The sequence below is a fragment of the Gobio gobio genome (assembly GCF_949357685.1).
Source record: "Gobio gobio genome assembly, chromosome: 23".
NCBI lineage: Eukaryota > Metazoa > Chordata > Actinopteri > Cypriniformes > Gobionidae > Gobio > Gobio gobio.
The window spans coordinates 31725301-31751733 of NC_137119.1; the positions used below are offsets into that span (position 1 = coordinate 31725301).

At 37.7% G+C, this 26433-nt stretch overlaps 1 protein-coding gene across 1 annotated transcript; it reads right to left on the minus strand.

Moving 5' to 3' along the window:
• Positions 1–26433, minus strand: LOC307119550 (5'-AMP-activated protein kinase subunit gamma-2-like; the record flags this gene model as incomplete). The annotated part of the gene is made up of 4 exons (XM_079805892.1): positions 26375–26433; positions 25464–25535; positions 18264–18534; positions 1–23 (listed from the first exon to the last, which is right to left on the minus strand). Exons 1-4 carry the CDS (start codon positions 26399–26401, stop codon positions 1–3), a joined length of 393 nt encoding a protein of 130 aa, XP_079662018.1. The 5' UTR covers positions 26402–26433.

Consider the following 26433-nt stretch of genomic DNA (forward strand, 5'->3'; position numbering starts at 1 on the left):
TTAGTAGACGATGCTGCCGAACACTGTTGAGAGACGCACAGACTGAGGTAATTCACATACGCTTTTGCTCTCTCTCTCTAATAGTGATGTATGCAGGCAGACGGATGCAGACAGATTAATCAAGTTCCAAAATCTCAAAAGTTGAATAATAACTCAAACCATAAGCAGACAGAAAGTAGCAAACCCATCTAACATAACAGTGATAAAAGAGTCCAGGGAATGGTGCAGGTTGAATCACAGACAGAAACGAGATGATTAATAACGCACAGCAGAAACAACTGAACTAATAATGACGGTAACCATGGAAACAAAGGAGTGGCGGGAAACTGAACCAAAGAACACATCAAACACAAGCAATAAACAAACTGAAAATGTGACAGTGACGGGACCGCATTACCACCTCGGGTGTGCATTATTTTTCTAATTATTCAACGGCCTGTCATCAAATTATTCCCTATTTGAAAGTGTACACAATGTATAAATATAGACAGACACATTACAGTTCAAAGGCTTGTAGTCAAAGTCTTTTATGCTCACCACTGCATTTATTTGATCAAAAATGCAGTAAAAATTGTGATATATTATTACAAATGAAAATAACTATTGTCTTTTTTTAAATACATTTTTTCCTGTGACGTAAAATCTGAATTTTCAGCATCATTACTTCAGTCTTCAGTGTCATGATCCTTCAGAAATCATTCTAATATGCTGATTTGCTTCTTATTATCAGTGTTGAAAACAGTACTTCGAAATATTTTTGTGGAAACCGTGATGCATGTTCATGATTCTTTGATGAGTAGAAAGGTCTAAAGAACAGCGTTTATTTTAAATAGAAATCTGTTTATAAATTATAAATGTCTTTACTGATACTTTACCTTTTATACATTGATCAATTTAACATGTTCTTGCTGAACAAAATTATTAACTTAAAAAAAAAAAAAGCATACTGATCCCAAACTTTAGAACGGTAGTGTAGGCATGTTTGAACCTACAGTATAGAAATTACTTTTTACTTTACAAATTTCATTCTATTTAATAAAGCCGCATTTCCACTGCAGGAACTTTCCCCAGGAACTAGGGACTTTGGGTGGGTACTCTTGTGTGTTTCGACCGCAGGAACCAGGGTCTAAATGAAGTTCCGGGTAAAAATTTCCCCCTCAAAATGGCCCTGCTCGCGAAGTAGTACTTTTTCAAAGTTCAGGAACTTTTGGGGGTGGAACTTGTGCGCTGAACATGCTGATTGGTTGAGTTCATGCAGCATTTTATTTCAACCTAAAAGTCTGTTGTGGTGTGTGCAGTAAGAGTTGTTTACTATTCGAATCAACAATGGAGTTAAAAAAATACGACCGATGGGCCGACCACGAGGTTCAGGCTTTATTACGTTTATTTGCGGAGGGCGACATCTAGTGTGCTCTGGAAATTCGCGCGCAGTCACCGGACTAATCTTCACAGTACTTTAGATCGCAATGGAAACGCAGACAGCAGCAGGTCCGGGAGAAAAAAAGTTCCTGGGATAAATTGTTCCGGTACTTTCAGTGGGGTCATTTTTACTTTCCAGTGTTCATTACCTGTGTTGAATGTCTTTGAATTGCAATTCCGTTAACTCCTCTTCCTTTCATTCCAATTCAACTTCCTGTGGAGTGTGGCTAATTCTATTTCACACTCATGAACTGAAAGGGAGCCAGTTCTTCAGTTCGGAACTCTGCCCAACCCATGTAGCTTGGCAACACGCTAACATCAAACTCTAGAATACATTATGAGTTGTATCTCTCGAGTGGTGTGAAATGCTGCCCAGTATATGTAGAGCATTCCAAATCACTCACTTATGAGGTTCTGTTTCAGTTGGCACAGGCTACTTGTGTAGGCAGCAGACAGGAAGACAGTTCACAAGAGCGATTGTGTCCACAACCAAGTGCTGACCTGCTCTTATATGATGTCAGTGCAGGAAAAGCCTTCCTATTCCATTTGCCTGATTTAATAAGCTTTCATATGAGAGTGGGCCATGCCAAGTCGCTGGAAATCTCTGTTTTCTACTGTAGGTCACCTTGTACTTCTGGAGTCAAGCCAGATTAACTTTTCCAGTCAGACAGCCAACATAAAAGAACCAGTTGTGTCTCGGCCAAAAAGCTGTGCTTGAACACACCAAAAGGACTAAAGGTGACTGTCAAATAGCATGTGTGTTCTGCGCCTGAGTGTAAGGAAATAACTGTCAATATTAGCAGGTAGCAAATATTTGTCATTCAAAAAGGGAAACCTAAACTAGGACTGCAGATTTACAAACGTAAACAACGTTACCATTTTGAATATCAATTAGGCTGATCACGTTCTTTATTCGAGGTGGCTCATATTGTTATGAAAATATTAGTGCATTGGGAAGCCCAGGTAAGATGATGTAAAATTAGAACAACCTTCTGTCTGTGCCATCTTCTTTTATTGCTTTTCAACTGAACAGCCAATCAGAGCGATCTCTCTCAATGGATGCTGATTTAACATTCTGCCAGAAAAAAACTAAAAAACAATGGGGTCTAACTAGCGCCAATGGTGCAAAACACACCACAAAAGCTGGGCTGGACGACACTCAACGATGGTCCGACATTGGCCGTCTTTCTGCTTGTTTTGAAGGTCATACAGGTTTGGAATTTGTCTGGTTATCACCAGATCAAGCTCAATCTTTTAAAGGAACACTCTTTTTAAAAATAGGCTTATTTTCCAACTCCCCTAGAGTTAAACAGTTGAGTTTTACCGTTTTCTAATCCATTCAGCCAATCTCTGGGTCTGGCGGTTGCACTTTTAGCATAGCTTAGCATAGATCATTGGATCTGATTAGACCGTTAGCATCTCGCTCAAAAATGACCAAAGAGTTTAGAAATTTTTCCTATTTAAAACTTGGCTCTTCTGTAGTTACATCGTGTACTAAGACCAACAGAAAATGAAAAGTTGTGATTTTCTAGGCCGATATGGCTAGGAACTATACTTTCATTCCAGCGTAATAATCAAGAAACTTTTAGAAAATCACAACTTTTCGTTTTCTGTCGGTCTTAGTACACAATGTAACGATAAAACGGGAAAATGAGCCTGTTTTCAAAAAAAAAGTGGAGTGTTCCTTTAAAAGATTGAGCTTGGTCTGGTGATAGCCAGACAAATTCCAAACCTGTATGACCTTCAAAACAAGCAGACAGTTGGCCAATGTCGGACTGTCGTTTAGTGTCGTCCAGCCCAGCTTTTAAACTCAACTGCTTAACTCTAGGGGAGTTGGAAAATGAGCCTATTTATAAAAAAAGTGGAGTGTTCCTTTAAGAATGAACATTAGTTTGGGGAGTCTGCTCTGTATTTTCTACTGCACAAGAGACGTGATCAACGGGCATAGTTCAAATGACTCTACATGCAATCAGACCAATGATCCATCGCTTCTCATATCCGTCATCGTGTTAAACCCGCCAATAGCGCGCCAGGATAAGCCGGTTTGTGATTGGTCCCCGCAAATTTGTAACTGAAGCAGGATAGAAAAATGTACAGGTTTCCAGCCTGAGCAGGGTAAAATCAAATAGGGCTGGATTTACCCAGTCTAGTTTGGAATAACAGAATTAACCGTTTTTTTTTTTAACTGAACTGTTCCTTTAAGTTCTCAGAGGTCAGACATGCATGTTTCTGTCGGTGAGAAATGTTCTAGAAAGATCACCACAACAGAAAAGACACGTGAACCGCCAGTCTGTACACTCTTTCCTAATAAGGATATGCCCATGCTATACCTTTTGACAGGAAAGGATGTGCAAACATAGCCGTTTTCTGTAAATACACTGGGGCTCTTTGCATCCTCTGATCCAGCGATGAACAGTATTCCCAGATAAGGCCTGAATGAGGGTGAGGAATTCACTGGCACAATGACAGCACTGAGACATTCCTCAAACATTTTCTAGATGTTATCCACATGTTTGGTTACATGTTGGAAGCTGAAAATGGCACAATAATGAAAACATTGTATGTGTGTATATATATGTTTGACAACAGTTCTTCTAACCCTAATCGATGGAGTGTGTAGCTTTTCATTTCTTAAACAACCAGGAAGACACATTGTGGCCATATTCCAGGATGACAAAGATTCATCAGGCTCAAATTGTGAAAGAATGGTTGGGAGGGAGCATGAAGAATCATTTTCACACATGAATTGGCACCTCCGAGTCCAGACCTTAAATTCATTGAAAGTCTTTGGGATGTCCTGGAGGAGACTTTACAGAGTGCTGGACTCTTGCATTGTCAGTACAAGATCTGGACCAAAAATGAATGCACCTCTTGAAGGAAATAAATGTTGTGATGTTATTTCCATCAAGAGGTGTATCAATTTTTGGTCCAGATCTTGTATTGACAATGCAAGAGTCCAGTACTCTGTAAAGTCTCCTCCAGCACATCCCAAAGACTTTCAATGAATTTAAAGTCTGGACTCAGAGGTGCCAATTCATGTGTGAAAATGATTCTTCATGCTCCCTCCCAACCATTCTTTCACAATTTGAGCCTGATTAATCTTTGTCATCCTGAAATATGGCTATGATACATCTTCCTACATGGTTGTTTAAGAAATGAAAAGCTACACACTCCATCAATTTACATTTACATTTATGCATTTGGCAGACGCTTTTATCCAAAGCGACTTACATTGCATTCAAGGTACACATTTTACATTTTGTCAATTCTTGCTTTCCCTGGAAATCGAACCCATGACCTTGGCGTTGCTAGCGCCATGCTCTACTGTTTGAGCTATAGGAAAGCTAGTCAATTGAGGTTAGAAGAACATAACATATAACATGCTAGAAACATAATAATCACTGCAATGATGATCCAATCATAGACTTTTTTTGGGCCGGGCAGTATATATTACTAATGAAAGAAGACCTACATAACAATTGAATGAAATAAAAAACAGATTGTATTCAGTTTTCAAATTAATTTTCAATTTGAAATAATAAAAAAGTTCATTGTTTCATAACGAATTTGTTTAGTGAGAAATGAATATAAAATTCTAAAATAATAAAATGTGATCATAATGTTATGCCTAATTGGTGTGTATATTTTCAGTATATACAGGAAGACCTACATGACAATTGGCAGGTCAAGCTCTCACTAACACCACCCCTCTGAAAAACAAGCATGCATTTTCCCAGGGAAATTGTCTCTGTGAGTGTAGATGGAAAAAAGAGTTGCAAAGAGAACCTGAATATTTCAGCAGGGTCAGATGATTCCTAAAGGGTTCTTATCACTCTCTCTGTGCTGACAGGAACAAAGCCTGCACTCCACACATCCCGTCCTAAAATTAACTCTTGTCTGTCGCAGACTGGATTAGTGCTGATGAAATCTTTGGGTTATACCCCCTAAAGGCCAGTTCACACCAAGGACGATAACTATAACGATAAATGTATAGTTTTAAAACTGTTCTAAATATAAAAGAATAGCAGAGTCCACACCACAAGAATAACAACAACAGCGCCGAGAAAGTTGAAATCACTGAGCTAATCAGAATCCATCCTGCTTTTTAGGAACGGATGACAGAATTGCAACGGTGTGGACGCTAATATAGTTATTGTTATAGTTATCATTCTTGATGTGAATGGGCCTTAAATAATCCTGAATATTCTAAGAGGACATTAAAAACACCAAAACTACAAAACAGTGACCAGCCATTTACAATATAGGAGAACATTATGAATCCAAACCAACTGATAATTGTCCTAAAATATGAAAGTGCAATGATAGCATGATAATTCGATTATACCATGATATTTTGATATATAGCCTATATCAAAATATCATAGTACAATCTAATTATCGTGCTATCATTGCACTTTCATATTTTAGGAAAATGATGGCACTATATGATACCCATATTATACATGATACATCCATTGTACTCTACTTTAAAGAAAGAGATCATTAAATTGCTACCGTACAATGTCATTTACAGTACTGAAACGTATGTACCATGCAGTTTTGTTAATGTTAACTAAACCTAAAATTACTAAAAATTGTTTTAAATAAAATTAAATAAAAAACTTAAATGAAAATTAGAAATGTTGCCTTGGAAAGTAGGCTACTAAGCTAATTAGAAATACAAAAAAATTTAAATGACAAAAGTACATACAAATAGCTAATTCGCCAACTCAAACTAAAATGAAAACTGAAAATATAAAATTAAAATAATTAAAAATGTTAATAAATGCTGTAATAGTACACAAATAACAGCCTATTAAAATACAGCATTATAAAAAATCATGGTAATACCATGGTACTTTTTTTTTTATATTAAAGGGTTAGTTCACCCAAACATGAAAATAATGTCATTTATTATTCACCCTCATGCCGTTCCACACCCATAAGACCTCCGTTCATCTTCGGAACACAAATTAGAATATTTTTGTTGAAATCTGAAGGCAAAATCAGTGTTTTGAAATCGGTTATCACTAGCCTATATAAGTCGTTATTTAGGTTTTTTTGGCGCACCAAAAATATTATCGTCGCTTTAAAATATTAATATTGAACCACTGTACTCACACGGACTGATTTAAATATGTTTTTAGTACATTAATGGATCTTGAGAGCGTAAATTGCTTGGCTCCGTATAGTATGGAGGCCTCACTGATCCTTCAGATTTCAACAAAAATATCTTCATTTGTGTTCCGAAGATGAACGGAGGTCTTACGGGTGTGGAACGGCATGAGGGTGAGTAATTAATTATATTATTTTCATATTTGGGTGAACTAACCCTTTAAGAGCCAATAGGCCATGGTGGTGGAATAATCCAGTCTATTTTGCATTAGTATATTGAAACCAATTTATAACTTTTATAACCAATTATAATTATAACATGTAGGCCTACTTCCTTTTTTTACCCACAGATGGTGATAAAAGAGGAAAAATGCCTTATTTGGTCCGTTTAGAGGGCATCGTGTCACACAGATGAACTCGGACAAGTGTGTGACAGTCCACTGCTGAGATAAGGCTGCTGCGACTCGTTCATCGCAGGCATCTGTCAGCTGAACCCGGAGCCGCACGCTGTTTATTTAACTGTTGCCTGGCGACAAGTGCTGTGAGTCATTGTGAATAAGCGCTCTAGGGTCTCAGAGCTCCGGCGGTGAAGTGAGTGAGAATGCGTGACAGGTAGAAAAAAAGCCCACTGACTCGCTTTAGCGCTTCTCTCATGTGCTTGAATGCTCAATATCATTCTCTCTCTCTCTCGGTCATTGTCTTTTTTTCTTTTCTCACTCTCACGTGAACACATGCCCTTATGCTGAGCTAGTGCAAGTTACACACACACATATATAGGCTACATAATATACATATGTAAATATGATTCAAATATGATAATCAAGGAAATAGCAATATTTTTTATATATTTAATGCAGTATGTTAAATTATTTTTTTTGGCTGGCAGAAGCATGAAACCGATTCAATTGGTTGGTTTTAATATTGCTTTTGTTTACTTTTGTTTGAAACATTTCTAACACTGTCCTGGGTCACCATCTGCTGCAAACCCATTGGAGAAAGACTGTGCTCAAACAATCTTGCAATAATTGTGTTTACTTTGTCTCCATCTAGTGGTCACACAGGACCATTCTAAATTCTAGGAACAGGAACAAAATTCTATCTGTGAAAATGTTCAGACATTAAGAATTTTAATTTAAGGGAATGAAGACTATTATTCAGAAATGATGTGTTAAACTGATTAAAAGCGACAGTATGGACATTTATCATGTTACCAAAGATTTATACTTTAAATGAACGCTGTTCTTTTGAACTTTCTATTCATCAAAGAATCCTGAAAAAAGGTATCACAGTTTACACAAAAAATAATAAACAGCAACATTGATAATAATATGAAATGTTGCTTGAGATCCAAATCTGAATATTAGAATGATTTCTGAAGGATCATGTGACTGAAGTACTGAAGTAATGATGCTGAAAATTCAGCTTTTCCATCACAAGAATAAATTACATTTTAAAACATAGTAAAATAGAAAACAGTTATTGTAAATTGCAATAATATATCACAATGCTGTATTTTTTAACAAATAAATGCAGACTTGGTGAGATTAAGAGACTTAAACCATTTTTTTTTTTAAATCTTACTGACCCAAACTTAATTAATATAATATAATTAGTGCTGTCAAACGATTAATTGCATCCAAAATAAAAGTTTGTGTTTACATAATATATGTGTGTTTACTGTGTATAATTATGTATATATAAATACACACATATGCATGTAAATATTTAAAAATATATATTTATGTTTATATACAATATAAATTATATAAATTCATATACAGAATATGCATGCAAGTATTTCTTAAATATATACATGTATGTGTGTGTATTCAAATATACATTATAATTATACACAGCACACACACATATATTATGTAAACACAAACCTTTATTTTGTATGTGATTAATCGTTTGAAAGCACTAAATAATATAATATAATTATAATATAATATAATATAAATAATATAATTAGTGTTGTCAAACGATTAGTCGCAATTAATCACATCCAAAATAAAAGTTATGAAAATAATAATGTGTATTCAAATATACATAATTATACACAGTACACACATATATTATATAAACACAAACTTTTATTTTGGATGTGATTAATCGCAATTAATCGTTTGACAGCACTTTATATATATATATATATATATATATATATATATATATATATATATATATATATATATATATATATATATATATATATATATATATATATATATATATATATATATATATATATATATATATTAGTGCTGTCAGTTAAACGCGTTATTAACGACGTTAACGCAAACCTAATAGGCTTGTTTGAGATGAGCGAAATCTGCGCAGAACCGATCACCGGTGATCAGCGCGAGATGCATGCCGGTTAGAAAAGTGTCCGAGGGCGGTCCGCCTTGCTCTGATGTCATGCCGACGTATGTCAAAAAACTCTCGCGAGCGAAAGGCGGATGTGTCGGATTTTGCAGTCGAGCGCAGCTGCTCTCCACAGACTGCGCGGAGCAAAAGCATGATGGGAAACGACTTGCTGACGACACAGCTTAATGCTTATTGGTTTAAACAACCGTGATGTATGGTTCTTTTTCGAAATGTTTGATTTTTAAACTCTGATATCATGTTTTTATGAGTGAATATTCCCAAACTCTCTAACAAAGGCGATCTCTCTGTGGGTTATGTGATTGTTGTCATATTTATATAAAAAAATATATATATACAAACATGTATGTAGGCCTAATTCAAGTAAAAATGATTGATAAACACGTCTTTCGAATGGAAATAAATAACAAAAACTTTGGGTGTCTTGTTCATAATATTTATTTTCATATAAAAGTAACAGAACTTAAATTACATCCAGTTTATCAGCAACAAAGCGCACGAGTGTGAATCCCGCGATATCCGCCTTTGATCTCGCAGGTGTCGGATCCACTACGAGAAGAGAGAACTGTCCGGCTTGCCTGCACTTTTTTCACTCCTCCCCTCACTGCAGCCGCCTAGTCTCGGCTGAATTTCAGGCGAGGCGAGGCGCATCTCAAACAAGCCTATTTTAACGGCGTCAATTTTTTTATCGCGAGATTAACGTTCTTTTTGGTCTAACAAACTTTGTAGTTTTTTCACATGCTGTTGCAACAACTAGTAACGTTAGAAAAACTACAACACCACTCCGGATGTAGCTAGACCGGAAACAAAACATCAGGCACGCTGCGGCTGCCCGCACTCGTTTGGGCCATTAAAAGATTAGACGTGGATGGCAAGCGTGAGACGCCGAAATGAGAAACGTATTAAGCCATGGTTTAACTCAGGGGTCTTCAACTAAAAGTGCTTGTCTTGAGCGCTGCTTTCTGCTCTGACACCAGACGCGAATGAAGCGTTTTGCGCGAGTGATTTAAGTCAATGCAAAGACGCAAATAGACATTCTGCGGCGCGGATTAAGCGGCGTGCATGTCGCGTCATTCGCGTCCGGTGTGAACGCACCATCAGTCTCTTCTTCACTGCATGCTTGACCGCGCGTCTGGGTCTGAACGTAGTAACTGAGCATTGCAACGTTAACTGTTTCATTACGTCAAAAGGCTTCGCGGTCCGGATTCGGACCGGAGTCCGCTAGTTGGCGACCCCTGGTTTAACTGCACTATAGGCGGAGTCCTAGGCTGTGTTCGAAATCGCCCCCTATACCCTTAAATAGGGCACTATTTGAGTGAACATCCATTTTTAATGGTGTCCGAAACAATAGTGGACGTCTTTGAGTGCACTTATTCAATCCCACCATGCACCGCAATAACGAGTGTACATTAGATGTACGCCGCTGGAGAATATGCTTGTTCGATGCCCGATCGGCGTATGACAGCAAAGTCCCGCGAGAGCATTTCGAGAGCAAACGAGAAACAACTCCTTATGCGTTTGAAACGTTCTCTCACTCAACCAGACGGTGTACTCTCAACGCACTGAGAGTCGCGCACTGAATGAATGAACTTACCGCTGTCCGATTCGCCCTATGTACCCTCATTCTCCATTACTCCACTACTCCAAAAACCAGCCAACAAGCTTAAAGTTAACCCTACAACTCTTTACTTGTGTGGCACTGAACTTACTTGGAAAGGGGAATAATAAAGTAACTAATAAGCATTTAATTAAAAAAAAAAATAATAATATTTGTAGTAGGCCTATATATTTCATACTTTATAGTAGGCTACTATTAATATTATGGGCGTCAGAAGCAAAAAAAATGTCGGTGGGTCCTTTAACAGAAACATTTTACTGGAGTAGATGCAATTTACAAAAAATATATTTAAATATATCGGCTTGTTTAAACGTCTGGTTGAGGAAGACAGACCTACGGAATACACAATCTTCATCAGTAGCGATAGTGTAGGGGTAAGAGGCTTGACGATAAGATTTGACGCAAATCGATCAGAGGTTCGAATTCGCCTTTTGCCAAACTCGCACTGATCCTTTTTTCCATCATATATCAGATCGGAAAGGATTTTATTTTCTATGAATATGAAGAAAATATTAGAAAAGTGAAAATAAAGCTACTAACGCGTTTAATCAGTGTTTATCAGGGTATGTAAACAGACGTGCTCAATTAGAGACGATAAGTGAGTGGGCCCAATATCATTGGTCTTAAAAAGTGTGTGAGTCGATGCCATCTCCTGGCGAAACGCGGGAATTCATTCAATGCACGGCGCGACTCTCACAGTGCATTATGGGTATTCTCTAGCCGTCGAGCATACATCGGTTGCAAACTCGTTATTGTGGTGCATTGTGGGATTGTATGAGTGCACTTAATAACGTCCACTATGGTTTCGGACACCACTAAATGGCTGTTCCCTCAAATAGTGCCCACAGCTGAATCAATCATCCATCCATCTTCCGAACCGCACTGGTCCAGCCCAATATCATGCATACAGGTATAAATGATCCTTTTTAAGATGATTATTATATTGTTTGATTAAGGTTACATGCTAGTTTCCGTAGCAGAGTTCAGGATAAATCTTTTCATTATTACTGGAGCTGCCAAACAGCAAGCACAAACTGCAAAAACGGCTGCCTTTCCGGCGACTTAGTGTCCGAAATCACTCACTCGTTTTCGAAGTGGACTATATCAGTGGACTAATGTAGGGAATAGTGAATGAGGGTATAGGGGGCGATTTCGGAAACAGCCCTAGTTTACCTTGCATGTGCACTTTGTAATTTTATTTTGTATCACCCTGTTTTGATCCCTTAGAAAGGGCTGTTGAAGGGGCTGTTTGTGCAACAAAGTATTTGTTTCACCCTTTTATTGATGGGCAGTGTTACATTGTGTGAGCGATTATTTGCTCCAAGTGAGAATGTTGGTGTGAAATCGAACACTAAAGTATGCCAATGTTGTTTTCAATAAAACAAACATTTGAACAAAGCAAGCCGATCCACTTTTCTATGTTGATAAGAGCATTAAAATAAGAAAAAATAATGGGACAAAAAGAAATCAAGGGACATTTAGAATAAATAAAAATGTGCGATTAATTGTGAGTTAACTATGACATTAATGCGATTAATCGCGATTAAATATTTTAATCGTTTGACAGCACTAATATATATATATATATATAATGGGATCTTGACTATAGACGTATCAAGAATGCAACATTTACATTTTGTCCAGTAGGTGGAGATACAACCAAACAATCAGATTGTGGCACATACACGCTTCAGTGTTTAGAGGATGACACAGCATCAGTCCTTCCTAATCACCATTCTCGATATACGGCCATCCTCATCTCCAGCTGCTTGTGCTGAGGAGCTCTGAGGACGTCTTAGAGTCCAGGATTAATTTCAGTTAATATAATGAAAGCAACCGTGATTGAATTATGTGCTTTCTGCATTCTGATGTCACCGTCTGGGTGCAGCCCAATTCCCGGATATAATAGGATTTGAATTTCTCCGGCAAGAGTGTCATTTCCTGAATGACAAACACTGCTTGATCAGAAGCTGCTGTCCATCAGTGTTCATCAAGCTCAGAGTCGCTGGCAAAAACACGTCCATCTTGGCTAAACACACACCTGTCCAGAAAGACAACTAGCCCTGAGATAACCAGGATTTTATCAATGCTGAAATGGATCCATATCCCATATCTGGCTGCACTTCTAGAGAAACGTGTGTGTGTACATGCACCAGATACACTCAGCAGATAAAAACCTCATTATTCAGATCAATATAATCAAGTAATAAAAACATAGCCCAGAAACACATCTTCCTTTTCTCTCGAGTGCCTCTAATGTTTTAATACTCTCTCTTGATGTGTTTTATTCTGGCCAGCTCTGCCTTACAATCAGACGGAGGCATTCAGTGTTGCTCCAACTCAGTATTGAATAATAAATCAATAGGCTACTGTTGTTTTCGGCTGATAGGAAAGTCTGCCAGCCAGAGCAACTAATGGCTCGTCGGAGAAGCATAGTAGTGCTGTTATATAAGTGTATGTGTATGGCGAAAAGTATTCCCAACTGTGTGTATTGACTTGTGTGTGGTACACCCACACACATACTCACCCACGCACTGCAAAATACACATTTACACTGCATTTTGTTTCCACTGCATAACATCTGGACTTTTTTTTTAAATCTGAAATTACTTGTTACTGTAAAGCTACACGAAATAGTGTCCTGATATAAACAAGCGTACAGCGTTAGTTCTGGCAGGCCACGTAGTCAAGCTCCGCTATCAGCTGATTGGGAAAATTCTAACTCCGCCCCTTTCAGCTGATCCGATTCCTATGCACTTAATTGGCATCTCTCAAACAGGGCGCCTTACTTAAGCATAGCTTCACTTCAATTTGCCTGCTTGGACGCTTCTGCTGCACGCTGCTTTGCAACCCACCTCCACCCCAGCTCCTCCTTAAAGTGTTTAACTTAATCAATGTCATTCGGTTGTCATTGATGCCAACTCTGTTCTAAATGGCTCTGCCCTCCCAGTTTAAAATGGGAGGTTGCCCCCAGAATCTGCTGCTGTTCCCTGTCTTGGCTTTTCATGGAGCTCATGAAAAGGATGGGGAATTTAGAACAGAGCCATACCGCCAAATGTAAATTTTTACCAAATATGCAATAAAAAGTTGACTAAATCTTTGTCTATGGTGTTTTTGACTTAAGTGGACCTGTCTGAATTTAATTTTTATTTTAATTAAACAATTTAGAATAAAGAAATGTTATAATATTAATAGAAATATACATTTTTGTATATTTATACATTTAAAAAATATTTTACATATAATTTAAAGTGGGTGGGATATATTAGACAGTGAACATTTTAACCTTAAAGTTGATAAAGTGTTAGAAGCAGGAAAAATGGACAAGTGTAAGGATTTGAGCGAGTTTGACAAGGGCCAAATTTTGATGGCTAGACGACTGGGTCAGAGCATCTCCAAAACTGCAGCTCTTGTGAGGTGTTCCTGGTCTGCAGTGGTCAGTATCTATCAAAAGTGGTCCAAGGAAGGAGCAGTGGTGAACCGGCGACAGGGTCATGGGCGGCCAAGGCTCATTGATGCACAAGGGGAGCAAAGGCTGGCCAATGTGGTCCAATCAAACAGACGAGCTACTGTAGCTCAAATTGCCCAAGAAGTTAAGGATGGTTCTGATAGAAAGGTGTCAGAATACACAGTTTGTTGCGTATGGGGCAGCATAGCCGCAGACTAGTTAGGGTGCCCATGCTGACCCCTGTCCACCGCCGAAAGCACCAACAGTGGGCACGTGAGCATCAGAACTAGACCACGGAGCAATGGAAGAAGGTGGCCTGGTCTGATGAATCACGTTTTAAAAATAGGTGTGCCAAGCTTGTAGCATCATACTAAAAAATACCCGAGGCTGTAATTGGTGTCGAAGGTTCTTCAACAAAGTATTGAGCAAAGGCTGTGAATACTTATTTACATTTTGTTTTTCTTGTGATAAATTTGCAAAGATTTCAAATCTTCTTTCACGTTGTCATTATGGGGTATTGTTTGTAGAATGTTGAGGAAAATAATTAATTTAATACATTTTGGAATAAGGCTGTAACATAAAAAAAGTGGAGCACTGTGAATACTTTCCAGATGCTCTGCATAACAAAATGTATAATTAAGTTATAAATATGTAAATGTTATAATATGAGCAGAAAAATAAACCATGACCTGACCTACTTTCACTATTTTCACCTAACCCACTTTTTTCACTTTACCGTGGGACTACAAACCAGTTCTACCCACACATTCAAACTCAGGCATACACGTAATCACGCTTAATCATCTAATTATATGTCACTCCAAACTTCTTCCAAGACAAGCTTTAATTTTATAATTATTGATTACACTTTCAGTTTGTGGGAACGAAGTAAATTTCGTCTGATTAATCTTTTCCTTGTTGAACAGACTACCCAAAGACAACAGCAAAATACCAGGTGTCAACAATGTTTTGTGTGCTTTTAAATAACAGTCATTTGAAATGCCAAGTCACATAGACAGTTTAAAGCACAGCTGCAGTAAAATAACTGCATGCTTTCTAAATGATCTTCAATACTAAACTCCTAAAAAATATTAAAGGGTTAGTTCACCCAAAAATGAAAATTCTGTCATTAATTACTCACCCTCATGTCGTTCGACACCCGTAAGACCTCCGTTCATATTCGGAACACAAATGAAGATATTTTTGTTGAAAGCTGATGGCTGAGAAAGGCTTCAGATAGGCCTCCATTGGCATTCAGTACATTTACACTTCCAAGACCCATAAAAGGCACTTAAAACGTCGTTACAAAGTCCATCTCACCACAGTGGCTCTACAATAATTTTACGATGCGACGACAATAGTTTTTGTGCGCAAAAAAAAATCTAAAAAACACCTTTATCCAACTTGTTATTGCCTTCCGTGTGTGCCTCCAAGACGCATGTGCGAGAATATGACGTAGCGCCAGCGTTCGGGAATCCATGAAATGCACACTTAAGCCCCATTTTGAGAACTACGCCGAGACCTAAAGCACGATCAATGTAGAATTCAACAGCTTAGATACGCGCGTCTTCCTCTGCTTGTAAACAAATCGCTTCTGGGTCATGTGTCCGAACGCCGGATCTGCGTAATATTCTCGCGCATGCGTCGTGGAGGCACACACGGAAGACAAGAACAAGTTGGATAAAGGTGTTATTTTGATTTTTTTTTTGCGCACAAAAACTTTTGTCGTCACATCGTAAAATTATTGTAGAGTCACTGTGGTGAGATGGACTTTGTAACGACGTTTTAAGTGCCTTTTATGCATCATGGGGAGTGTAAATGTACTGAATGCCAATGGAGGCTTTCTCAGCCATCAGCTTTCAACAAAAATATCTTCATTTGTGTTCCGAATATGAACGGAGGTCTTACGGGTGTCGAACGACCTGAGGGTGAGTAATTAATGACAGAATTTTCATTTTTGGGTGAACTAACCCTTTAAGATATAATTCTTGGGTAACTTTAAATAGTTTATATGTATTACATGTAACTAAAAAACAGCTATTATGCATCACTCCCCCTCCTCTTGGTTCTGATCGTTAAATCAGACTCACGTGGATAACATATGTGACAGCTGAATTCATTATCAGGGTCTTATGCATTAAGAAACACCCACGCCTGCATTAAATCAGCACACAGCGCAATTACCAGAACGATTACACACCCCGGGCTGAGCCAGACCCAGACAACCTGTGAAAGGTTTCACTAAATGCTGACTCACACCACACACTGATGTGATAATGGCATTCATAGCATCTCATTTCACCAATGGCAACAAATGTTTTGATCATTTATTACAGATTTCAGTGGATATGGATGCTGGTATCTGGATACTGGTACAATAATTCACATTAAACATTCTTTTAGTCTGGCTGAATGTTAAATTCATAATCAAATTAGTGTGAGTTAAGTAAGTTTGACGAGCAAGAGGAGCGAGAGCCGTGAGAGAGTGACGCGAGGCCGGTGAGTGAATGATGATGAGCGCCAGCTGTGCGTTACACCAGTCTCGGATCTCTCACGGAGGAGCTCGGATGCATAAAAGGAGGAGCGACGACAGTGAAGGACGAGAGAGGAACAGGCCTGGATTTTACGTTGTGTTTTGTTTACGTTTTATTATGTGTGTGCGCGGCAGTCGCAGTTCGTAGACATGAGGTCTTCCCATGTCTAAGAACTGTATTACAGCAAGCTCAAAGAATTAACATCTCAAACTCTTACACTGGGCCCTATCATACACCCGACGAAATGCGAAGCCATGCGCGACGCAAGTGTTTTTTTGCTAGTTTCAGCTGACGCAGTTATCCTTTTTGCGTCCAGCGCCACGTTGTTTACATAGCAAATGCACTCGCGCGCATCTGTTCGCCCATGGGCATGCTGGACCAACAAAAACCTGGTCTAAAGTCAATAGCGCAGTATTTTTATGTTATTTAAAGGGTGTGTTAGTAATATGCTCTTATAGGTGGGTGCACAACGCTTGTACACTCTGCTTGTTACACACAAAGGGACGCGCAGCAGCACACAAAAAATTTGTAAATATTACAAATAAAAGGATTTCTCCCTGGAGAAGCGTTCAGTTTTTCCGCTCGCAAATAGCGAATCCGCCATGGTGCAAGTGCAACTGGCTTTTAAAGGGAATGGGAGATGAGACTCTGATTGGTTTATTGCACGTTACGCCCAACACACATTAAGACTCATTAAGAGACTAAGTGCAACCCTTCTGGACCATGCGCCTGGCACGCCGGCCGTTTTTTCTGTCGTTAAACTAGCAAAAGTGGATTCGGACACGCCCTAAGTTGTGTACCTGTCCCATGCGCTCAGATCGTATAGTGTCCACTGACTAGATTTATGGACGACCGCCAACTCAACAACCCATTACCAACCATATAATTGTAGAGCACTACATAAAACATACTTTAGATTTTTTTAAAAACCACTCAATAAAATAGTACAAGTTTCTTGTGGGTTTCTTGCATTATAAACATCACAAAATAAAAATGTTTGCTAAATTGTATATACGTAGATTGTTCCAAAGATTGGGGTTGGTACAATTATTTAATGTTTTTGAAAAAAGTATTCTATTCTCACCAAGGCTGCATTTATTTGATTAAAAATGCAGAAAAAAACTGTAATATTGTGAAATATTATTACAATTTAAAATAACTGTTTTCTATAGAAAATATATAAAAATATATATATTTAATATATTTAAACATTTAATTTATTCCTGTGATGGCAAAGCTGAATTTTCAGCATCATTACTCCAGTCTTCAGTGTCACATGATCCTTCAGAAATCATTCTAATATGACGATTTGGTGCTCAAGAAACATTTCTCATTATTATGAATGTTGAAAACACACTTAATATTTTGTGGAAACCGTGATACTTGTTTTTTCAGGATTCTTTGATGAACAGCATTTATTTGAAATAGTAATATTTTGTACACATATAAAAATCTTTACTGTCATTTTTGATCAATTAAAAGCATCCTTGTTGAATAAAAATGTGAATTTCTTTCAAAAAAATATATATTTTGAAAGGTAGTGTGCATTCAAAAGTCTCTATAAATGGTCTTGGTGGAATAGGGCTTTTTAAGATACAAAAGTGTTTACATTATGTTACAACAGAAGTATATTTCCAAAGAGGGAGGGATATGTGATTTGTCATCATATGACCACTTTAAATACTTTTTCATATCTTAAGCATTCTGGCAGCTGTTTAAGAGATGGACGATATATGTGTCTTACCTTTCCTGGCCCGAGAGAAGAGTTTGATGCTGACTGGAGATGTAGAGGGATTTGTGGACTCTCTGGAGGACGAACGGAAGATTCCAGTGAAGCTGCGGCGACGTGAACACTTGGGCGAGGAGTCGTTGGAGGAGTAGGGGAAGATGGATTTGGGAGATCCAGGGCTGTTTCTGGACCGGGGTGGGGCAGACATAGGGCTAGAGGGGCGGCTAAAAGGACCCCGACTGAAGAAGGCTTTGGTCGGGCTGGCTGAACGGCAGCTAGGCTCCCCCTGGAGAGAACAATAGATGAAAATACAATCACACGCAAAATTATGACAACACAATCCAGTCAATGTAGATTCCAAGCTAACAAAAATATGTTCTAAAATATTTTCGTTTTGCGAACACCATTCAGTAAGAAAAACATTACTTCTGAATGTTCAAAACATCCAGTTTTTTTCTTGGTTATACGAACGATAATGGAACATTCCATTTGATCATTTTGCAAACATTATGGGAACATTACTTTTGAATGTACTCTATAGTATAACGTTTAAAATGATAGACAAACTAAACTCCAACTAAAAATTTTCAGAAAAAAAAAATGTATAAATGATGTATAAATAATGTTTTTGTATGAGAACATTATTGAAGACCAGATGACTTTGAACGAATGTTTTATTAACGTTACTGGAATAATGTTTGTTCATAATTTTGAGAGAACCTTGCTAGAACGTTCCCTTTTAACTGTGTTTTTACATTTCCTGAAGAAAATATGTCCTTAAAACAAGTCATATGCACAATTCTATCAATGAGCCTTGAGAGATATACTGACCTGTGAGATTTTACATCACAGAACAATGACATAAATGTTTGATTAAAGGCACAATATGTAATATTTTTGGATTAAAATATCCAAAAACCACTTGAACAAAGTTATATATTTTGTTGATTTGTGTACTTACATTATCACAAATGTTTCCAATAATGTTTAAATCCAGAGAAATAAGCTATTTTAACCAGGACATGGACCGTGTGCGTGCATCGCCTGTCAATGACATCATATCCGTGTTACCCTTGATTTTCCGTTTTATTTTGTAGAAACCATGGAAACATCAGAAACCCTTTAATATATTAATGTTTATTAGACAGGCCAGCAACTGTTTGGAAACATTCATCGACAGAAAAAGAATCATTGTTATATAGCTCAACACAGTTAGTCTTATTGTTTAAATCTCGTTTTCTTGATTTACCGCGAGTACCATGTTTTACCATGCCTAATATTGAGCTTACTACAGTGTGAACAAGTGTCTTATAGTAGCCACCGAGCGAACACACAGAGTAGCATTATAACATAACTTTCAAAACACTCAAATAATGTATCTAATATGATAAAACAGCGCTGCGTAAGCATGACCGAAAAAAGCGGAAGCGGACGTCTGCGGCATAAAAGCTCAGTGAAATGCAGGCGTCATCAAGCTACGCCTTTGTTTTGAATAAGCGACTTCTAGCGGCTAAAAAGTACATATTGAGCCTTTAATAGTTTTATACTGTACAATTAAGAATAGTCACAAAATCGTCAACTAATTCTTACAGACTAGGCATATTTAAAAACATTACTGTGATATTATGCTTGCTGACCATTGAGGGTATGTTTGAAGGTCAGACAGACATCGAGATACTGAATGAAGAGACGTCATAACATTCAGATACATGTGAGTCCTTGATGTTTCCATCGTTCATTCACATGGGAATTTCACACAGCAAAAACAGCCAGACAAAGCCACTGAAAACTGTTTAGACAGCCAAAAGAACAGATGGCCTTGTTTTGTCAAAAGGCTTTTGTTAAATCAGAGAAGCTCACACAGTGGCATAAATACCTCACAGTACTGTATACCTAAACACACTACATAACTACAGCCCCCTCTCGCTCGCTCTCAGAACACAACAAAGTGGGATTTGTAGTTGACGTCTGCAAAGATAAAGGGACAGTTCACTCAAAATGAACATTCTCTCACCATTTACTCACGCTCATGCAGTGTTGTTACCTAAAAAACTATTAAATAAAGCTGAAATAAAATAAAACATAAACAGATGAAAATCTTGGTAGCTAACTGAAATAATTGTAAGCACTAAAATGACTAACTAAAATAAAAGTAAAACCAAAAAAACTACGAATAATACCAAAATAGCACTACACTTATGTTGTACCAAACCTGTACGACCTTATTTCTTCTGTAAAACACAAAAAGTGAATTTCTGAAGTACACCTAATGAAAACAAATGACTATCAACCAAAAAAAAGTATCATAAAAGTATCATCGTGTATTCCATCTTGTATTCCATAAATATGGGTAGTATGAATTAAAAAGCCGCCATGTTGTTCCTGTCATGTGACCTACCAGCATCAGTTGCATCACTTTACCTCCATTCATAAATCCTCTCCCACAGCTTCATGGGATAGTAAAGTCTCCATCGAATGCGCACTTCAGAATCTCAGCGGAAGAAGTAGGTCATCCAGGGGACTTTTCGCCTACTGTTTTTCAAATACTGTGTATTCGGAACATACTACTTTTAGCGTACTGTTTTTCGCATACTATATAGTAGGGATGTATTAGATTTCGGACGCAGCGCAAGCGCAAGGAAATAAAAAACCTAAAACTGAAGTTGTTTTTCACTGAAAACCTTGAGCTCCGCATTAGTTTTTCTTTGTATGTTCATGAGAAAAAGTAGCAATGTGAATGAATCATTCTTTTGAGTCGGATCTTTTCAATGAATCATTTAGTCAGTTCACAACACTAGTCTAAATGATTCATGAATCAGGCTGATCTGGTTCTTGAGTTCAACTCACTGACTCAATGATTTGTTGCAGAAATCATTATCAGTGAATAACAACTTTGTTTGGGTCCGCTCCTCACACAAAAACTACCACATGGCTTCTCTTGAAATATAGAACACGATTCAAAATTGTATAGTTCATCATTCAAAATTTCTTGTTTGTGTTCCACACACACACACACACACACACACACACACACACACACACACACACACACACACACACACACACACACACACACACACAAGAAAGTCTTGCTAGTTTGGAATGACATGAAGGTGAGTAAATGATGAAAGAATTTTCATTTTTATTTGAACTATCCCTTTAAAAGTCTGTTAGTGAAGACCATGAAAGTCTAAGATGAAAGAAAAACTTTGCTTTGTACACTTAACAAAAGGAAAGACTTTTTGTATTCTGAGACCCTCGGTTGTCATGGAAACATCGGACTGTTTCTGTGTTGAAGAGCCGATGGAAAAACATCTTCACTGACGTTGAGTTTTCATGGTCCTGAACCTTTGATCATGAGATAAGTGAAACATACTGACACAGCAATTTACTAGCTTTCAATTCCCACTACCCTTATTTTGGCTCTGATCCAGAATCTAAGGCATTCTTGTGGCCAACGTTTGAACAACACTATGCATTTCATTTGCACACAAATGTTCGTCCACACACCAGTGGTTCTGCATTGACCTTGTCGAGGGTTAATCAAATCTGTTCAACAAAGAGAACTATTAGCTAATATCCCGAGTGCTTACAACTAAAAACATTGGTGAAGCAGTGAAGTGGAGCAGATTATATCTAGTCATAAAATGTGTCCTCCAAAAAAAAAAAAGCTTCAAAGGAGCCCTTCAGATTCAGAGACTCCAACTCACCTTCAACAACAGATAGGAGGCACTGAATGAAAAACACCACTTTGAGACCTGTCAGGAGATTTATCTCCTCTCTAGCCTTGCCTCGCTGGCCTCTATGGGTGATTGATTATCAGATATGATGATTTCCCAGAATTTCTTTGGAATGTTTACAAAGGTAACGACTGAAGAGCAGATCCTGAGTTACTCACCAATATGAGTTAAGCTTAATGACTACAATTACAGAGGCACTGAGAAGCATTTGGATTAAAAGCTTCACTCATAAGCTATACAGTAAGCTAGTCTTAAAGGGATAGTTCACCCAAAAAATGAAGATTACCCCATGATTTACTCACCCTCAAGCCATCCTAGGTGTATATGGCATTCTTCTTTCAGACTAATACAATCTGAGTTATTTAACAAAATGTTCTGACTAATCCAAGATTTATAAAGGCAGTAAATGGCAGCCCAAAAAAGTGCATCCATCCATTGTAAAAGTATTCCACACGGCTCCGGGGGGTTAATAAAGGCCTCCTGAAGCAAATCGATGGGTTTGTGTAAGAAAAATATCCATATTCAAAACTTTATAAAGTAAAGTATCTAGCTTCCGTCAGACCGCTTACGTATTTAACTTATGAAGAAAGTGTAGCTCCTCTCGCAGTTCAAAACTCTTACGCTACGTCCGACGGCATATGTCACGCCATTTACGTTTTTTTCCTAAGTTGAAAACGGAAGGCGGTCTGGCGGAAGCTAGATAAGGTATTTTCCTTTATTCTTGATCAAATAAATTCAGGCTTGGTGAGCATATGAGACTTCTTTCAAAAGTATAAAAACAAATCTATACCCAAACTTTTGAGTGTATATTATTAAAACTTAACAAGTGTTTTTACTGAACAAAAATATTTGCTTCTTTGCCAATAACGGAGTGTCTACAAAAATATGGACGTATTTAGCATTTATTAAATGCTAAAGTGACCATTGCTGCACTGTGAATCCAATGAGAGGTCATTACGGGCAAAAAGTACCATGGTAGACATAATTACAAATCAGGTTATTAGAGCAGACTCATATCCCATCAGAGTGACAGCAGAGATTGGGGACACGGAGGATTCAGCAGCTTTCAGACAGCCAACACAAATGGAATGAATCTGCATTTTTAATCTCGTCGCATTTTAACAACCTTTCCATTTTGTATTACCAGATCATACACATCACAGCTCACTATAATGCTGATCTACAAACACTCTTTGATTTGATATCAGTTTTCACACTACACTTTCTCTGAATTGAAGCCAAACTTCAATGATATAGGACAGTTTAGGGGTGGGCGATATACTGTACACATAGAAATGATTAAACGGTAGATATTTGTCAGCCGATAGAAATTTTGGACTAGTGACATTCCCGTTCTGTGCCACCTCACAAGCTTATCGATTGAATGTTTTTTTAACTGTTCAAAAACAATAAACAGCTGTGTCCGAGAGACTGTTTTTGAGCACATACAAACTGCTGCTCATACAGCATGTGAGTACTGAACTTAGCGCCTAGAGTTCTTTTAGAGACTTACTGGCCTTGAACAGTCAAACACACTTATATGCCAAGATGTCTTTGCAAGTATCCTCACAAACACAGTCGTTTATGTCTTAAGTGAACGTAATGGTTGAGAAAGAAAGCACATGTATCAGTATTAGATCAGTGCATTCACTCTTAAAGTGACAGCAGCCTAGTTTTTGCTTGTAATTATTTTCTTTGTTCCTATTTAATCAGTGACCGCTTACTTTTTCAGTGAACTTGAGTGTTTTTACTTTTGTTAATTAGGCTAGTATTTGTTTTTTGTATGTGATTTTGCAATTGGTTTATAAAATTTCAATTCAAATTTTATATCACAGAAACTTTATTTAAGTCAAAAATAACTATATTGTGCTATATGATTCATATTGTGAAATACGTTTTGGTCATATCACCCACCCATAGGACAGATAGAGACCAAATTTCAATCATAACTCAATTTTAAATATGTGTAGCATTTTGCTACGTGATGTCATAGTGATGACTAATTGCATAATTAAAACAATGTGTGATACACACACGTGTGCAATTATCGACAGCCTTTTAAATTACTTTAGAATAATTTCTTGTTCGTTTAAATCACCATAACACAATATTAGAGAACTCAGTGCCGGGGGTAACATTGATAAGTAATGTGCATTATGGAATCAGATTACTTTTTTGATAAAGTAACACATTACTTTATAAATTTAAACATACATTTTTTAAAATTCTCTCTCTTCTCAATAATGTATGACTTAGACATGCGCACTCAGTAGAAGTACAAATGAAACAAAACACATTACTTTCAACTTTCAATTGAAAGAGTTGTACAGTAGGTAATATAACCTGTAACGTTAAGAGATCTTTTGAATGGCATACATAGCTCTAGGGGTCAGGCAATATTATAAGTGGTCAAAATATAATAATGTTTAAATGTGTTTTTAAAAGAAAATAAAGATGCATGTCATATATTGCCTATGTTGGTGATTGCATTACTGTGTTAAAGGGTTAGTTCACCCAAAAATGAAAATTCTGTCATTAAGAGTCACTTGAGAGTGTACCGTGCATGCATTGTGCCAATTGAGGCCTTTCAGAGCCATCAGATTTCAACTAAAATATCTTCATTTGTGTTCCGAAGATGAACGGAGGTGTTACGGGTGTCAAATTAATGACAGAATTTTCATTTTTGGGTGAACTAACCCTTTAAACACTACCAAAAAAGAACACCAGGGGCCAGATTTACTAACAGCTTGTGACAGCGCAAACCCTCTTTTGGCGTTAAAAAACTACTACTAAATTAGCGCTGAAAAGGCGTGGACGGGTTATTTTTGAGTTTCCCTTTCAGGCGCAAAATTCATGGGAGGAGAGTATTTAAATGAATCAAGGTTTGCACTCTTCAATTAACTGGTATTTGCGCCATTATTTACCGGCCAAAAAAAGCGTGTCTACCTTCATATGCTCTCGGAATTATCGTAAATACGATTTTCCTATGTAAACATTGCATATGAACGCCCTCACATTTTAAACTTTAATGCAATGAGCTCGTAATCACGACTTCAGAAGTCAGAATGATCAAATTTCTCCATTGCACGTGAAGGCAGCATTAAACCAGACACCAACGGGTAGATTGTGCTGGTCATTATGGAATTGAAAATAATCAAAGATATGCTGTTCTCGACCCCCATCTGGCCCCAGACCTGCAAGAGAGCGAGCCTCAGTAGGTAAGAAAAAGGAATGCATATGTAACGTAAAACATCACTTTTCATAAAAAGTAACAAAGTAATGTAATGAGTTACTTTTTAAGAGAGTAACGCAATATTGTAACGCATTACTTTTAATAGAAACTTTCCCCAAAACTGCCGAAACCAAGCACACACATTAAAAAACATACACTAATATGTTTTTCACTACAGTGATTGATTTCAAAACAGCAGTGTTTACTGTTGGCTCAGCCTTGTGCGTGTTTGGGTTGTGTTACCTTGTGCACGCCGTCCTTGTTCACATGTTCCGCATCTCCTTCCAGGAACGGCATGGCGAAGGAGCTCAAGTCCTGCGGAGCACAAACAAACAGAGTGATTGAGCTCTTTAAAAATCGCTTTCATGACTGTGGCACCTCTCATTTACTCCATAAAAATAGACATAATGAACAATTCACTGATCTACTGTTGCTTTTTTACTAAATAGATCAAAGGTTAAGCTCTGCAGTACCCAAAAATCATGAGGAATTATATAAATAACAGGCCGAGAGGAAAGAGAATAAACGGTTTAGACAGTTTAACAGAAGCACATCACATATGACAGATGGAGACTCGGTGGGTGATCCATCTAACCTGTACAAAACCCAACATGCCCACCCAGAAATGCACGAACAATTTGGAAGGAAAACTCACAGCTGATCCAAAACGTCTCCACTGTCCTCCTTCTCAAAAACCCACCGACTTTTATAATCAATCACTGTAGCATCGTGCGTACTTTCGGACTTCATCACCGTCATGTAATGACAGCTGTGGTGGAAAACATCTACACAGCCTCTGTCATTTAAACCGGTTTTTAAAGTAACATGATCTCATGTGACCGCCCTGCAATTTTTTCCCGGTCTGTGTGAATGTATATGTGTAACCTGTAATGCACAGATTAAATCAGGTATCACTTAACCCTGGAGAACGGACAGTGTTTTCAAAGAAACTCCAGTGGCATCAACAAGCATTTGTTCAATGAAACATGTCATTTTACAAGGCCACCTATAAGAACGAGTCTCAAAACTGACTGCGTGAAGGTTAAAATAAGATAAATGCTGTCCGTTTATTAAAGTTCTACAACCAGAATAATTCTAGCACAACATTTGCAGAGCTAAACGAAGAAATTGAGCACAGCAGCCTGCAAACTTACACAGAGGTTCTTCAGTTCTTCGTCCATTTCGCTGCTGTTTGCTAATGTAGAATCTTGCA